The sequence below is a fragment of the Sordaria macrospora genome, chromosome 1, assembly GCF_033870435.1.
Source record: "Sordaria macrospora chromosome 1, complete sequence".
Classification (NCBI taxonomy): Eukaryota; Fungi; Ascomycota; class Sordariomycetes; order Sordariales; family Sordariaceae; genus Sordaria; species Sordaria macrospora.
In genome coordinates, this window is record NC_089371.1 from 2,932,770 (window position 1) to 2,946,960 (window position 14,191).

The 14,191-nt window shown below is 50.7% G+C and overlaps 3 protein-coding genes and 1 non-coding gene across 4 annotated transcripts; 3 read left to right on the plus strand and 1 right to left on the minus strand.

Moving 5' to 3' along the window:
* Positions 1-1,053: 1,053 nt before the first annotated feature.
* On the plus strand, positions 1,054-3,448 carry SMAC4_05771 (uncharacterized protein). The gene is made up of 3 exons (XM_066090339.1): positions 1,054-2,191; positions 2,255-3,116; positions 3,193-3,448. The coding sequence occupies exons 1-3, from the start codon at positions 1,307-1,309 to the stop codon at positions 3,297-3,299; spliced, it is 1,854 nt and encodes a 617-aa protein (XP_065945606.1). The 5' UTR covers positions 1,054-1,306; the 3' UTR covers positions 3,300-3,448.
* A 2,311-nt stretch (positions 3,449-5,759) lies between these two features.
* SMAC4_05770 (uncharacterized protein) lies at positions 5,760-9,328 on the plus strand (the record flags this gene model as incomplete). Its single annotated transcript, XM_024655305.2, has 2 exons — positions 5,760-6,752; positions 6,829-9,328. 2 exons carry the CDS (start codon positions 5,760-5,762, stop codon positions 8,509-8,511), a joined length of 2,676 nt encoding a protein of 891 aa, XP_024511206.2. The 3' UTR covers positions 8,512-9,328.
* A 1,469-nt stretch (positions 9,329-10,797) lies between these two features.
* SMAC4_13060 lies at positions 10,798-10,895 on the plus strand. Its single transcript has 2 exons — positions 10,798-10,835; positions 10,860-10,895. It is a non-coding gene; the product is annotated as a tRNA-Ile (tRNA).
* Positions 10,896-11,694: 799 nt separating this feature from the next.
* SMAC4_05769 (uncharacterized protein) lies at positions 11,695-12,359 on the minus strand (the record flags this gene model as incomplete). Its single annotated transcript, XM_003346184.1, has 2 exons — positions 11,695-12,081; positions 12,183-12,359. The coding sequence occupies 2 exons, from the start codon at positions 12,357-12,359 to the stop codon at positions 11,695-11,697; spliced, it is 564 nt and encodes a 187-aa protein (XP_003346232.1).
* Between the last annotated feature and the right edge of the window lie 1,832 nt (positions 12,360-14,191).

Genomic DNA, 14,191 nt, shown 5'->3' on the forward strand with positions numbered 1-14,191 from the left:
TCAGATCTGGAGGGCGGCAGGGCGGGAAGAGTCCAGGACCTGCGTATATGCGGCTTTGTGTACCGGTAGCCAGCTCATCTGCAGTTTGAGTTCGTCTCCCAAACACCTGCAAGTTGCCGGGCTGAAAGAACATGAAACTCTTAAAGGGCGCTTATACGTGAGCGTACATGTGTCCCAAAATAAGAAGCTCTGGCAAGAACTTGATTTGATCATCTTGTCATGGATTCGCTCAAAATCTGGCGATCTCTTGTTTGAAACCCAAGTCGGGTATCTCCCGTCCTGTCGGAACTGAGAACAGTGTTGCAGAATGGGATTTGGAAAACAGGATCCCGTCCTTCTATTGCGGCTCTGCCATATAAGATCACCCCTTCCTCTCCCACGGATGAAAGAAGAAAACTGAATGGAACTTTACAAGAAACGGGCTGACATCAGGTTCGACGAATGGTAACCAGGCTTCTCCTGGATCCCGCACCGCCAGCAGGGTGCTGGCAGATTTCGAAAAGGGGCACGGGTCACTCAGGGGTATCTCGAACAAGCAACGGTAAGAAGGCAAGCTTGCCACTCGTGGTTTCTGTTTGCTCGTCGAGGCTCGGGTGAAGCTTGAGAGAAAATCAATGTTCCTTAAGATAGGTAGCTTCAGGGACGACGACCACAAATATCGTACCATTGTTTTGGACCAGAGTCTGGACTGTTGGGACAACGCATAGGAGCAGACAAAAAGGGGACTTTATGTTCCAAAGTGACAAGTGGAAAGTCAACAAAACGGGGGCCGAGGGAGAGCTCAGGACTCAGGGGCAACACGCACGTGGCTCGAGCTGCCACAACCCTATGCCAGCTGCCTGCAACTGTAAAGTTCCACTTGCAGCGCCTCTCTGGGGAAATTGGAGCTAGAACAACCACCACTTGTTATCCATGTCGCTCGTCGTATCGCTTGCTTGAATAGTTCAAGGACAGCTCTCCAATACGAACAACGCCACAACTGTTGAGCGGTCAAATTCAAAGTAAGGACTATTTATATCTAGCTTCTTTCCGGGTGCTAATTGACCTACAGGCGTCCCGCATACAGTCGAACACAGTATCGTATAGCGTTTGCGCCGAGTCAACACCAAGCCAAGCCATCGTGAACCTTGAAGGACAAACCCTACTCGAGACCAGGCCAACCATTCTCGCGACATTGAAGAGGGCCACAACCGAACGACCGAACCCGAGAACAGGCGCTTCGAAGCAAAACATATCCTTACACGACATCCATATCTCCACAAAAGCTCGGTTATGATCTGAACTGCGGCGCATTCTACCTATCACGATGGGAGGAGGCATCCTCGGCTTCATTCGAAGCATCTACCAGCTAGACACGCTCGACACGCGATTCACAACACCTTCGTCCATTCCATACAAACTTGCGGCCGAGACGAGGAAAGATCCAATTGGAGCACAAGAGGGCGGTTTGGGCAAAGGGAAAAGAGCAGAGAGGTCAAAATGGAGCACACCCGAGTTCTACCTATACTACCTGATGTTCTTGATTGCAGTTCCCTACATGTTCTGGGTACCATTTGAAGTCTCCAGGGAATCCGATCCAAGATATCCAAAGTTCCAGCGCTATCTGTCAGAAGGATGGATGCTGGGTCGCAAAGTGGATGTGTCGGACAGCCAACTAAAAACCATTCGGGGCAAGATTCCGCACATCTTTGGACTACTCGTTGTTCAACCGCTCTTGCGCCGAGTTTGGAACCTCTTCAAGCCCGCACGGCTTGAACCTGGTGTCTCGGAAACTTCGCCCAGAGCTGCCGAGGCAAGGCTGGAGCAGCGCATTTCATTTGATGCCTTCTTTGGTGCCATTCTCCTCACAGTCCTCCATGGAACCAGCGGACTCAAAATCTTTGGTCTTTTGTGGCTGAACTACCAAGTCGCAACGAGGCTCCCGAGAAAGGTTGTTCCATGGGCGACATGGATTTTCAACCTTTACATCCTAGTGACTATGAAGGTCTATGATGGTTACAGATTCAAGACATTCGTGGACTTGATTCCCTTTGCACCTGACAGCCTACTTGATCTTGCTTCCTGGATGGACAATCAACAAGGACTCCTGAACCGGTGGCACATTCTGTTCAACATCACCATTCTCCGGCTGATCAGCTTCAACCTCGATTATGCCTGGATGACGGACAGACAGGGCGGCAGTCCCATTGAGGTAACACACTCCGCCCTAACCTCTGGCCCCTTTCCCGTTCGCGCTCTTACTGACGCACCAAAGAAGAAGCAACTAGACCCTGCCAACCTTTCCGAACGCGACCGAGTCGGTACTCCTGCGCCCAAGAGCAACTACTCCTTCCGCAATTACTTCGCCTACTCCATCTACGCCCCCCTATACCTTGCGGGTCCGATTCTGACTTTCAACGACTACATCTCGCAATGCCGGTACAAGTCCGCCAGCATCGAGCTCTCGCGCACCATCAAGTACGGAATCCGCTGCCTGCTCGTGCTCCTCGCCATGGAGTTCGTGCTGCACTTCAACTATGCCAACGCCATCTCCAACGCTCGCCCGGACTGGTCTTCGTACACGCCCGCGCAGATTGCTCTGCTCTCGTTCTTTAAGCTGCATATCATCTGGCTGAAGCTGCTGGTCCCCTGGCGTCTCTTCCGCTTCTGGGCCCTGGTGGACGGCATCGACCCGCCCGAGAACATGCTGCGGTGCGTGAGCGACAACTACAGCACCCTGTCCTTCTGGCGCTCCTGGCACCGCTCCTTTTACCGATGGACACTCCGCTATATCTATATCCCGCTCGGCGGGTCCAACTTTAGGACGCTCGCCAGCTCGGCTTACTCCGTCGTCACTTACCTGGCTGTGTTTATGTTCGTGGCTATCTGGCACGACGTGGACTTCCAATTGCTTGTGTGGAGTTGGCTTATTGTTGCATTCTTCCTGCCTGAGATCGCGGCCGGTTATCTGTTCCCGCGCAGGAAGTGGGAGGGCAGGCCGACGGCGTACAGGATGCTGTGCTGCGTGGGCGCGGTGGGCAACGTGTTGATGATGATCAGCGCGAACGTGGTGGGCTTTGGTGGTGGTGTTGATGCCATGAAGGCTCTCTGGGAGGGTCTGTTCAGAGGATTAACTGGTACGTCACTTCGAACTGGTTGCTTGATTTTTCGCTCTTTCTCCGATGAACTGTTTTGCTAACTTTCCTTTTATAGGCATCTCTTTCCTCACGGGCTCCTGCATTGCCCTGTTTGTGGGCATTCAGGTCATGTTTGAGATCAGACAGTCGGAGCTGAGAAAGGGTATTGATTTGAAGTGCTGAGTGGTGTTGTTCATGCTTTTTATTATATGTAAAAATGCCATGGTTTGCCCATATGTACCATGACTTCAGTAGGATAGCCGAGTATAGATGACCTGGTACGCTTCCACCAGCGTAGTATCAAACAGCGGAATTTCAAAAATGGAGTTTCGGTCAGCGAAAAACCCGAATGTGTCTATAACTTTCCGCACGATATCACGACGGGGCTCTTTCGCTTTGAGGGGCTCTGTGTGGCGTTGACCAGGTCAAAAGCCATGCCCCAGACTCCCGTCCCGTCGTTGTGTGCCTCTCTTCTTGGGAAAGGGGTTCTTGAGGAGTCGAGGGTCCCCCTGAAGGAAGGTTAGGTGACATTCCACAAATCCTATTTACAGAGCACGGCAATAAGCCCTTTTGGGAAGAAGGAAAATTGGATCGATGATGAATGTAACCGTCCTAGGGAACACTGTTTTTTATAGTTCCATTGCATTGCGGCGATGCGCACCAATATTCTGTAGTGTACCTAGATTTGCAGTTGCGTACGTACGACAGATTGGCGACTATGATGGCGGTAATGAGGCAAATCTACAATGGAACGTACACACCGATACACCACCACTACCAGGAAGCGGCTGGGATTACAATGTTGCAACTCTCATCTTACACTTAATATTCCAAGTCCACTGCCAGATATCAAAGCAACAAGAGGGAACGTTGACGGTGAGCGATTGACTGAAATTAACGATGAGTGAGAATGTAGGGCAAAAGTGGAAATGAAAGTGTGGCCGAACAAACGTGGACTTGGCCGAGGAATCCCGGTACTGAGCGAGCGTAGAAAGAGACAGCAGCAACTGAGCTGCATATTTCTGCGAGGTTGGCTCCTTCTGTAGGCGCCGGGAAATGCAGATCCCCAAAGCGGAAAAGAAAACGAAGAAGGCGGGAATGCTCAAGAGGCTTGGGGGGACCTCGATCTGATCTCTTCCTGATTAGTAACGTACGTTGGTTCTTTCCTGTAGGTCCGTCCAACAGAGCAGAGATAAGTAACACGGATAAATATTGCCATTTGTTGGTTGAAATATTGGGAGATGAAGGTGGGAGGGGTCACTCACATGCGTGTGGAAAAGAAAAAAAGTCAAAATGTGTTCCTTCAAATGCACCTGCAGTCCAGGGGCACAGTTGACTGCATCCAATTGCATGTGCCCTGGGAGATACTGGACCAATCTCGACCGGACAGCGTCTCCCATTGCAGCCATTTGCAACATGGATGTTCGCCCACCATCCAGGGACGGCCCAGGGACGGCCCAGGTACGCCCAAGGGACCGCGCCAGGAACCGGAGTGCTCGATGGGGCCCGGCCAGATGCTCCATTTCGATAGACCTGGGTTCCCTCCCCTACCACTGGCTCCCACTGGCTTGCCCTCCGCTCCCATTCGACGCCGGCTCACCTGAGCTTCATTTTGTTTTCCCCAGCTTTTCGGCTTCCCAATGTTTGCCGGTGTCTAGGCGAGGACAGTCCCAGGCGCCATGGAGTCGTCAGCTCTCAGGTAGTGTGCTATGAATTTCTCGCTTCCAAGCGAACTCAACCTGTCTTTGTTCTCCTTTTCACCAACAAACTCGCGGTTGAACTGTTTGTCCATACCTGGACGCGACTTGTGAAGCGCTTCTTCCTTTTGCCGCCTCCGTTCCGCATTTTCACTTACACATACATCGGATGGCCACTTGACCGCCGTGTGTCCCACCCACAACCACCAAACACGCCCAGCGACGCCGTAAAGACCGACCACTACCCGGAAGGACCGTCGTGATTTACACCTCTGCCGATCAGAACCCCCCGATTCCCACCCTGATAGTCCTGATAATCCTGATAATCAAGCTCCCGCCGTCTATCAACACCTGGACCGCCCAGAGCCCACCGCTGGGGCATTCCTTACACCACATTACACGTAGTACCGGGCATCACGGTCCAACATCTGACGGAGCCCAGGTACACGGTTCAAATCCAACATCGCGACGGATTGACGAAAAGGCGTTCAATCCGAACCTCGGGTTCCCCCAGTTCCAGTTTCCACTACCGACCCGCCCTGTCCGTCTGACAGCTGCACCTGTCCCACTGGAGGAGGGTCCTGAGCTCGCTGAGTTTGCGGGTACCTGCAGCACTGAGTGCATCCCGTCTGCAGTGGGTGATTGCCAGCGCCGGCCCGGTGCACTGGCTTCCATTGCCTGGTAGATCCGCTACCTACCAAATCGGCCATTCCCTTGAACGGAACCTCGACCGTACCACGCCGTCGTCCACACCTCCACGCGTTTATCCCACAACTTGCCGTTCGCTGTCGATCGCCCGCCGTAAGGGGAGAAGCCAAACGAGGACCCCGTCGCCCGCGAGGCATCCATGAGAAGCTAGCATTTCGGGCTCCTCATCGGTGCTATTTTTGATTGCCTATCTCAAGTTTAAACCGTAGTGGTTTTATCCACACCACCAGTGCCTACCATGGCCCGATCGTCACCCCTCAGTCCGGATGGCCAATTCCCCATCGTCCTGGTCCCGGATAATGAAGGGAGCGAGGACGAGGGGACAGTCACCGAGTCGGACACAGAACAAACCGAGTCGTACAGGCACAGGAGGAAGTTGGACCACCACCGGGACGAACGACAGCAACAGCAGCAGCCACCGCAGCCACAGCCGCAACCGCGACCACCACCAGCGCCCCGTCATCCCATTCCGTCCATGCAAGAAGCCTTTGCAGAATCCCTATTCGAAGCCACCCAGGGTGGTGCGACCACAAAACCAAAGCTGCGTACCGGCGACGCCAAAACCCGTCGGGAACAGCTGTTGGAGCAAGGCAAGTCGGCCGAAGCCCCAGCGGCCCAATGGCGCTATCGTCCGGGGCAACAAACGCACGAGCTGCGTCGGCTGATGTCGCAAATTTCCTTTGGCGTTTATCTTTTGCTCAACGGGATGGCGAATAGTCAAATGTCTGTCGTGGCGATTCTTCAGGGCCATATCGACGAGGTGGATGAGTTTTTGGAGACGATCCTAGAGGATATTGGCCTAGCAACGAAAGATTTGAGCGAGCGCATCATCCATTTGAGGTTGCCAATGGATAACATCGAGGTCTTCGAACGGATGCTGGAGGATCGCAACTTTCGGCTTAGGATAATCGAAGGAAACGAGAAGATCGAGCATATTGTAGCCCGGACACAGGTCGCTCTCCAACAGATCATGAATGACATTACCGAAGGACTGGAGTCTACGAGGGACTTCACCATTTATCTGGCGGAGCAGCAGCACGGTCGCTGGAGGAAAGAGCGCCCAGACGTAATCGACATATTTGATGCAATGAAGGGAAATACCGATGGGTGGTTTCAAGCGTTTATGGATCTGGAAGAGAAGGGCAACGCTTTAAATAAGGTTATTGTCCAGTTGATTGGCATCATTTCCGAGATGGAGCGGAGAGCGGGTGAAGTGAGCCGAAAGACACGAGTGAGTATCCTCTACCTATTGCATGGCTGCTACATTCCATTTCGAAAATCCCCTGTTTTTGCTGACCTTCTCCCAGTTCACCATCGAGCCTTTCACATCACCACGTCACAGCCCCCATGCTTCCGACGCATCCTCCGTCACTACACCCCCGACGTCTCCTATCGCTAAGACTCCAAACACGCCTCCTCGGTTATCGTTGCGGCTCAGTTCGATAGTAGAAGGAAAGCAGTCGTCGCCAACCTCGTACTTCGATCTGAAGATTACTAGAACATCTACACATTCAACGTCAATGGACATCCCATCGACAGCCCCAACAAATGAGATTGCAGAAGAGAAAATCACAGTGGAAGATAGCAGGTCTTCATCGGAACTAGAACTGCCCATACAGTCTCCGCCCCCACCAGCCCGGAACCCCCGGCGGCTTTCTAAGGCCGCCCCTCCCCAACTTGCGCCATCTCAGCTTGAGACAGCTCCCGAGATAAAGGATGAAATCAAAGAGGAGGAGGAGGAGGAGGAGGAAGAAGAAGAAGAAGAGCCGGTTTACCTCCTTCAACCCAAAACGTATACACCACAGACATCGCCTCTTCCATCTCCTCGCGTTTTCGACCGCCCGAAGCAGAAAGATGAACCCGTCAGCCACAAGCCGGAATCGCCGGTGCCCACCATTGAAAAGCCGAAGGAACCGACGCTGGAGGCGAAGGTGTGTACTAAAGAACCGACACTCGAGGCAAAGGCGTACAAGCAGGAGCCGAAACTGGAGGCTAAAGTGTTCAGTCTGGAGCCAACATTGGAGGCAAAGGTGTATAATCCACCAAACCCTCAGCTTAGACCGCAGCCTTCGAAGGAGCTCAGGTCACAACCCTCGAAGCCAAAGTTGGCTCAGGTTGATACACGATATTCAAGACCACCATCAAATCAAGCTCGCAGGATATCGCCAGACTCGCTGCCAGAGGTAGTAGTCCATCCGGAGCAAAGAAGCTCGTTCAGACAACGAGTTTCACAGAAGAGTACACCACCGGACTCGATACATATACCTCGACCGGATTCGCCAGAATATCGAGACTCGTTACTCCCATTGTCTAGAGCATACCAGGCATCAGACTCTGCTTACGGATCGGATATGGAGCGACCGCCAGTCAACTCGATCGCCTCCTTTGATACAGTTTCCGACTTCCCGCCGCCGCCACCACTCATGCACCCCGGTTTTGTTTCCTCCCCTCACTCCGAAAGTGGGATGCAGTTCTGGCGCCCCGTTCAGGCAAGCCCCCACTCTCCTCTGCAACAAAGACCGCACACGTCAGGAACCCAATACAGCGCGCAGGGGCAATCGCAGTCCCCATATCAGTCGCCATACCAATCCCCTCAACAACACAGTCAGCTTCACCAGGTGCCGCCACGGAACCTTCCTTCTGCTATGGGCATGAGCGTGAGGAGCAACATGACGACGGGGACGACAGCGAGCCAGGAAACAGCCGGTGCGAAATCACTGAAGAAAAAGCGGAGCGCGTTCGGGTGGCTTAAGAAGGCGTTTGCCTTAGATGAAGAGGAGCGTGCCGCATTTGAAGCGCGAAGACAGATGGAGACAAAGAACCTTTACTATGACGGCAGGAGCGCCCAGTTCTTAGACGGGAAACGGATTCAGCCTCCGCTGCCTCGTCTGCCAGGACAACAATATCCCCCTGCTGGACCGTATCAGAATGGGCCGTATCAGTCTCAACAATTTCAGCAGTCTGGACAGTTTCCGCCTGGACAGTTTTGATTCGAAGAAGAATAGAGAGGATACGGCATAGTCGGAACGGAGCGTGCGTGGGATCGGGCTATAAGGCCGATGAGCAATCCAAGTATAAATGTGAGGAGCGAAGCAGCTTGGTATCTAAAAATTGTTGGATTACTGTGGCCGCTTGGAGCGGTAAGAGGAGCGGACATCTATCTGATATCTGTCAAAGTTTGAAAGAAGGGGATTAGGGAATACCACCTACCAATTATTGCATGGCGAGGCGTGTTAGGCGATTCTGTTGCGTTTACTTTACTTCTTTTTCTTCATATACACTTGTCTTCTAGTTGTTTCTTGGGCCGAATATGCGACTGATTTGATTTTGTACGTGCACATCATGATATATCTGGCAGCACTACACTTGATGAGTCGCGGATTTGGATAACAGCACATGGGAATATGGGGTCAAGTCCAATCCACTCAGAGCTCAAGATAAAGTATATCAAAAGCCTCGTACTTGGGGCTTGTGAGCTGGTCAGTTGTTGTGACCTTTGTTCAGCCCCTCCTTGGTAACGAAACTAGCTTTATATATCGCCAAAGCTGCTCATCGTGCTCTACTCTGCCCTAGCAAATCATCCCAGAAGTCCTCCACCCCTACTACGTACGGGACAAAGTCGACGCAATTAACAAACGCTTGATATCTCCCATCACTGCTGTTCCATATTCGCCCTCCGCCTTGCAATCTCGGCAACAAGGACCTCCCTCGCCTTCAACAACATGTCTGTCGGGATTTCGTGAATGGTTTCGCGTGAAAAAAGGACACGGCTTCCGGAATAGCGGGCTTTCTTCGGATCACCTTTGAAAGCTAATGAATTATTAGTTAATGAAATGTCTTTCACAATCAAGAGACAGGTGAAAAAAAGAAATGAAAAAACCATACCGACACTAAGCGAGCAACCCTCCTCCTCGCCCTTATAAACACAATTCAGGCACGCACCACCATCCTGATGCTCACCGTCTCTCGGATTGCCAGCAGCGACAACAACACACTCCGCAAACGGACCGTACTTCTCCGGGTTCATACACTCGGTGCAAGTCTTCTTCTTCTGCCCATTCTCTTTCGGAGTAAACAGGTACCGAGCAACAGCGGTGTAATGCTCTGGACGCTCCTCATCCCACTCGAGCTTGGAAGTCACGAGCTTGCCCTTGGCAAATTTGAAGCCGACCATCTGGCGACGTTTGAATCGGAAATCGTTGAGCTTGCCTTTGACGTAGTAGGTTTTGAGCAAGATGGGGCGGATGATGGTCTGTGAACAAATCAGATCAGATTAGAATCAGATTAGCCTTGATGGCGTTATAGCTTAACTACCTAGATGAGAGTGATCCGAGTTGGCACTTGAGGGTCTGGGCTGGCTACAGTATATACTTACCTGGTGCTGAACGGGGATGAATAAAGCTTCAGGGACGTTACACTCCTGTAGCTTGTTCAAGACAAAGCGAAGACGCTCATGGGGCGAGAAGCTGTTGCTCCACTCGGATATCGGACATCTTGACGCTTTCCTTGCTGCGAGTTAATTCAGGTTTGAAAGCGTGTATGTTACTGTCTCAGTTTGCATGCGCTTACGGTATTTTGTTCTGCTTCTGGTGATGATGCCTTGGTGGAAGGTGGTGTGGATGATCTCCTCGGGCAGTTGTGAATCACCTCCTTGTCAGAGGGAAGGAAGGACCCAGTGCAGATTCTCACATTATCGAGTTAACGACCCCGCCAAGGAGATAAAAGACGAGTGAAGGATAAGGTAGGTAGAAGATGGGATGGAAGGAAGGCGGGGTAAGTATGAGGATGTCGCAGGAGGAAGTGTTGTCGCAATGGGAAGGAGCAATGAAGAGAGGGGACGGACACTCCGACTTCTTCGTCTTTTTCAAGTTACCCCGTTATAAGCAGTACCTAAATTCCAAGACAAAAGTCACACCGTATATGAATTTTCGATCCAAGCCCAACACCACCCGCCTTAGTCGTGAGTATCCAAACAAAGCCCTTTCCGGAGAAGGTCATATCGGGCGTGGCAGAGCGCAGCGCTGTGTCTACCTATGTTGGGCATGCAAAGGCATATCAGGCACTACATCACTCACCAAAATTTTTATTAAAGTCTACGAAAATTACTCGACATTACCTCACTCGAGCCGAACTATCATCATAACCAACATTATCGTTGGAGTTCAAATTGTTGCTGGCACTGGCGTGGGAGACAAGGAACATTCATACCCCCGTGCAGAGTGACTGACATTACCTGTCAGACATAAGATCCACATGTGGTGCCACTTTCAACAACAGCCCGATTAGCTCAGCTGGTTAGAGCGTCGTACTAATATCTCCTCTCTGAGATATCAAGTCCATGCGAAGGTCAACAGTTCAATCCTGTTATTGGGCATCTTCTTTTGCTTTTTTTGCTTATTCCATGAGTTAACCAGCGGTTCTTTCCTGTTAGTGATTGACGTTTTTTACTTTTGTTTCTCTTTTTGTTCTGGTGCTTTTCGTCACTCTTCGAGAGAATTGTTGGCCGGATTCGCTTACTTGCGCCGGTTGGGGACTGGATGATAAATAATGATAACGGACATATTGGTCTCATTTTGTATGTAATCCAGATGGCAACTGACCAATCTCAGCAAGTTCAGAAATCGAGCATATATATGGAATGCATATATGTATTTGTCGTCAATGCCATCCGGATCGTATGATCAAGGTGTCTAACGATGATGTTATTTAGGTAGTCTCAGGCAGCCGACGTCTTATTTTAATGGTAACGGTACGCTTGAAATATGAGTGTTCCAGATAGATGTAGAGGACAGTTGATACGAAACAGATATGCTTAATACTTCCAAATACTTCATTCCTCCTCACGCATTCTGATCTCATCCCGAATCCACCGCAACGCCTTCTCTAAATCTCTTGTGCTAGCGTTGCGAACGGTCATGGCTGAAAACGGGACACCGTCTCGTGCCTGCCGCGCGCTTTCTCCTCTGCCTTTTCGTAAGCTAGATAGTAGTAATAATTCATATCAGTTTGATGCGTAATTGCAAAGCTGCGGTAAAAGGCAAGACATCAAACCAATAGGACAGAACGAACGATGGCCATTCTTGACACATCTGACAAGTTGAAGATTAACGAGGGAAAGAAAGAATGGCACACTCGCCGTTTAAAGCACACAAACAAGAAGTGCGAGAGAAACTTCAACGACTCGACAAGGAGAAGTACCAGTACAGTAAAAGTCCCAAGCGAAACAAGGTAGTGACCAAGGCGAGGATGACGATAAAGAACGAAGACGGAAGAAAAGACAACAACATACCGATGCGGAGCGAGCAGCACTTCCCTTCGCTCTTGTAGTAGCAGTTGAAGCACGCACCCATGTGCACGCCACGACCCCCAGCGACACACTCTGCAAACGGGCCATAATTGTCCGTGGTCGCACACTTGGTGCAAGCTTCCTCATTATCTTTCGGTGTAAAGAGGTAGCGAGCAACGCCGGTGTAATGCTCATGACGCTCCCACTTGAGGATGGAGGGGACCAGCTGGTCTTTGACCCAGTAGGGCTTTAGCAGGAGAGGGCGGAGAATGGTCTAGCAATTTTTGTGGTGTGAATTAACTAGTCTAGATCGGAGTGGCTGCCCCTGGTTTGGTTTGTCACTTCATTACACAATTACCAGAGGTACCTACTTACCTTGTGCTCAGCAGTGATGGCCAACGCATGGTTGACTTTAGACTCCAATATCTTTTTCAAAGCGAAGCGAAGACGCTGTTTCGAGGAGAGACTGTCCCTCCAGTAATCAATGTGCTCGTTCTTCGCATCACTATCTTGGCCAAGGGATTCGTCCTGGAAGACGTAAGGTGTGAACATGTTGGGCCCCGGCGCGGGCGCAGGCGCAAAGGGTCGTCGTCCCTGTCCCTGGTGCGGCCGTTCTCCTCCTTGATACTGGGTACGAAGAGAGAAGATGTGAACGGCATTTTGTTGGTGGCTTCGCTTCTCTCCATCTCCTCAATGCGCTGTTTCTTGCAGCGCGCTTGAAATTCTTCTCCAGAGATTTCAGTTATTGGTTCCTCGTCCGGCGATGGTGGCGCGGACGGGTCGGTCTTGTTCTCTCCCTTGATCTTGATGTCGGGCACGAAGAGCACGTTGACGGCTTTGCTTCTCTTCGCTTCAATGCGTCGCTTTTTTCGCGCTTGGAATTCTTCTCGAGAGATTTCGATTACTGCTTCCATATCGGGCGATGATGGCGCGGCGGGGGCGGGAGGGTCGACCCTGCCCTCTTAGTTCCTGATATCGGGCATCTGGATGTCCTGATTTTTTTTGCCGCAAGTTAGTTTGACGCAACTAGGTTGTTCGTTGGGTGCACTGCTGCTGTCTTGTATGCAATCACTTACAGGGTATTGTGCCCAGCTTTGGTTATTGATGCCTTTCAGCAAAACGTCATGCGCAAGAAGAGACTCGACAACTAGTCGAGACAAGTTGAAGTCGGTTGCAGGTAGAAAAGATATCTGGTCCGTTGAGATGCGTTGTTGAGGCAACGGGATGGCTTGGACGGTGAGGGAATAAAACGCCAACGGATCACGGTCGATACGAAATAAACGGCAGCCGGTAACAGCTGGAAAAAATCAGCTACGGACTTTGAGAGCAACGTACATAATATAGACTTTATACACCGTATTTTGAAACGAACCGAGACATTGGCCACAAGGGTCATGATGGCGTGGGTCTTTGGTTGATCTGCTTCATGAGCGTGAACTTTGGAGTACGTAAGGCGGTGCCCGGGCCGTCCGGATTTTCTGCCAGTTAGTCAGCTGACGGGCTTGGAATCATAGACTGTGGTTGTTCTGGAGTGGTTTTCGTATAAAGGGCGTGATGTGTCTGTAGAAGCGTTGAGTTGGGTCGATTGGTGTTGATGTGGATCAATTTGCGTTGATTTGGGTCAATCGAAGTTGATCAACCTTGACCGAAGCTGAGTAAGTTGAATGATTTCAAGTCCTATAAGAAAGCTGTACGAGAACATACGCAGTTATAGTTTCATCCATAGACCATCTCTACTTCGGCGAGTATAAAAGAACGATGAATCTTACCCATTTGCGGTTTAAGACCCTTTATCCTTTGCAGCGCAAAGGCAACTCAACGACTTGGTGTTAGTTTGTTTAATGCAAAGAAACTTGAACTTTTTATACAATGCAGCAGAATTGAGGGCCGCTTATTTACCCATTTTGTATGTTAGAAAACGACCAGAAGAACACTTGAGGCCTTCAACTCTGTAGTTCCGACATACGAGTTTGACGAGTTTCTATGGTAATCCATCGTACTTCACGTCACCTTACCAGTCCAATTTGTCTCACCAGGTTGTGATCATTGCCACTTGATGCGGCATAAGTGGTTACCTCCGTTGGATGTAAAACGTGAATTTTAACTAGACTAAGTGTTAAGGTTGCCCTACTTCACTGTAAAGTAGACCAGAGTACATAAGCCATGAATGCTATACTGAAGAAGAGAATAGTTACCGCTGGAAAGCGGTTGATGAACATGTATGTCAACTATGCACTGAAGCAGGAGCCACATAGCATGACTGTTGTTGAAGGCCGACCAACTTTCCTGCGTCCACTGATACGGACCCATGCCGTGACGCTGCCCAAGCTCAAGCAAGTGAAAAGCAAATGTGTGATACACATGTAAACAAAAGAAACGGAATA

Coding starts and splice junctions, on each gene's coding strand:
- SMAC4_05771 (XM_066090339.1), top strand. CDS start 1,307: ATGGGAGGAGGCATCCTCGGCTTCATTCGAAGCATCTACCAGCTAGAC. Junction 2,192..2,254: donor AGGGCGGCAGTCCCATTGAG/GTAACACACTCC, acceptor GACGCACCAAAG/AAGAAGCAACTAGACCCTGC. Junction 3,117..3,192: donor TCTGTTCAGAGGATTAACTG/GTACGTCACTTC, acceptor TTCCTTTTATAG/GCATCTCTTTCCTCACGGGC.